At 43.7% G+C, this 1,573-nt stretch overlaps 1 protein-coding gene across 1 annotated transcript; it reads right to left on the reverse strand.

The window, feature by feature from the left end:
- Window positions 1-335: 335 nt before the first annotated feature.
- LOC104498899 (survival of motor neuron-related-splicing factor 30) lies at window positions 336-1,361 on the reverse strand (the record flags this gene model as incomplete). The annotated part of the gene is made up of 2 exons (XM_010142339.1): window positions 336-473; window positions 1,208-1,361. Coding segments are annotated over 2 exons (292 nt in total), but the record flags the coding sequence as incomplete, so codon positions are not given.
- Between the last annotated feature and the right edge of the window lie 212 nt (window positions 1,362-1,573).

Below are 1,573 nucleotides of genomic sequence, written 5' to 3' on the forward strand. Positions count from 1 at the left end.
GGGGGGGGGAACCAACCACAACACACTACTAGTGTGAATGGAAGATTCCGGAAATGAAAGCTGCAGATAGGCTACTGCTTTCAGAGTAACAGGTTAGAGCAGTTCATGAAAGCATTTACCTGCAGAATGTATTTTAATGCAACTACAAAAAGTTTAATGATTAGGGAGGTCAAATCAATAGTTGGAGATTTAAGGCTCGTATCAGCTGAAGCCAAAGTGATGGTGACAAAATGAACTACTCGCTATGTGCCAACAAATAATTTACTTTTAGAAAAATATAATGATAAAAAGATAAGTGTAAAGCCCTGCAGAGATGGAGTTCCACCTTTTCCCCGTTACTGAGGCATCAAATGCCTGACGTTATATTTAGAGGTATCTTGATACTGTGTCATAGGTTTGTCTGCAATTCCACATGTTCCAACTCCAACCTTGCCAGTTACGCTCTCAGGGGAAGCAAAAATACTCCTCTTTACCTGCAAATGAAACAGAAAACACCATTTCTGAACAATTATTAACTTGCTCTTAAAAATCCAAGCAAACATTACACCTTGAAGTGTTTCAAAATCCTCGGCACCTTACTCTCTGGACAGGCACGCTTTCTGAAGGCCAGCTCACCCGTGACATGTTACCAGCAGGTGAGAGCAGAGCCGGGAACTTGCTGGCACCCAAATACTGGATGTGATCTTGGTCAGGGCAGTAATAACTAAAATTCACCCCTCTCACAATGATCTCTTAATAATTGTTCACAAGGAAGGCTGTTTTACCACTGTGTCTGGCAGCTCTTGGTCAAGCCATGACAAAAGTGAAATAAGGCTTTAAAATGTTCTCGCTACTGTTTTGGCACCGTACTTGCTACTCCAGGGCAGTTACTTAGAGCCGTGTCTGCCAGGTCATAAAACACAGCACGAAGTCGGGCTTGGAGGTTCAGAGAGGCCCTCAGGTTCTAAGCTCCAACAGATAGTACCTGGCAACTGACAGGGAGCCCAACTCCCAAGTGAAGTGCAAGCTCCGCCTCTTGGGAACAGCCCTCCTCCAGTATCACCCAGTACAAAACCAAGCCTTTTAAGTGTGCGGAACACCAAACCAGGCTGCAGACTCCCAAAGACAACCCCCCTTTAAATCCCTTTAAAAGCCTGTGCCTCCTCTCCTGCAGTGCTACACGGAAGCCTGTGCCCTGTTTCCCACAGAGGGACAAAACCCAACAAACCTGGCCTTTCTTGTTTTTAGAATAGGCTCTGTTGTTAAACTGCTGCCACTTGACTTTCTGGTCCTCTCGTTCCTGCTCAAGTTCTTTAATTCTCTGAGCTTTTTTCAAAGCTTTCTTCTTTTTGTACTCTCGTTGCTGGGCTATCATCTCCTTTCTGCAGAGAAGGAAAAAGACAGTTTATGTTTTGTGCCTTCTCCTCTAAGAAATTAAACCCCCTGTAAGACAGACATGCACAGTATTTTCCAGAAGTACATGACAGAAAACAAAGCTTGTGAATATTCTCCTCTTCTAGAAAAAAAGAACAAACAACAAGCCACAATAATTCTCTCCACGCACAAGCATTCCATTGCTTATTTCTGTATCTGA

The sequence above is a fragment of the Buceros rhinoceros genome, unplaced genomic scaffold (assembly GCF_000710305.1).
Source record: "Buceros rhinoceros silvestris isolate BGI_N320 unplaced genomic scaffold, ASM71030v1 scaffold20580, whole genome shotgun sequence".
NCBI lineage: Eukaryota > Metazoa > Chordata > Aves > Bucerotiformes > Bucerotidae > Buceros > Buceros rhinoceros.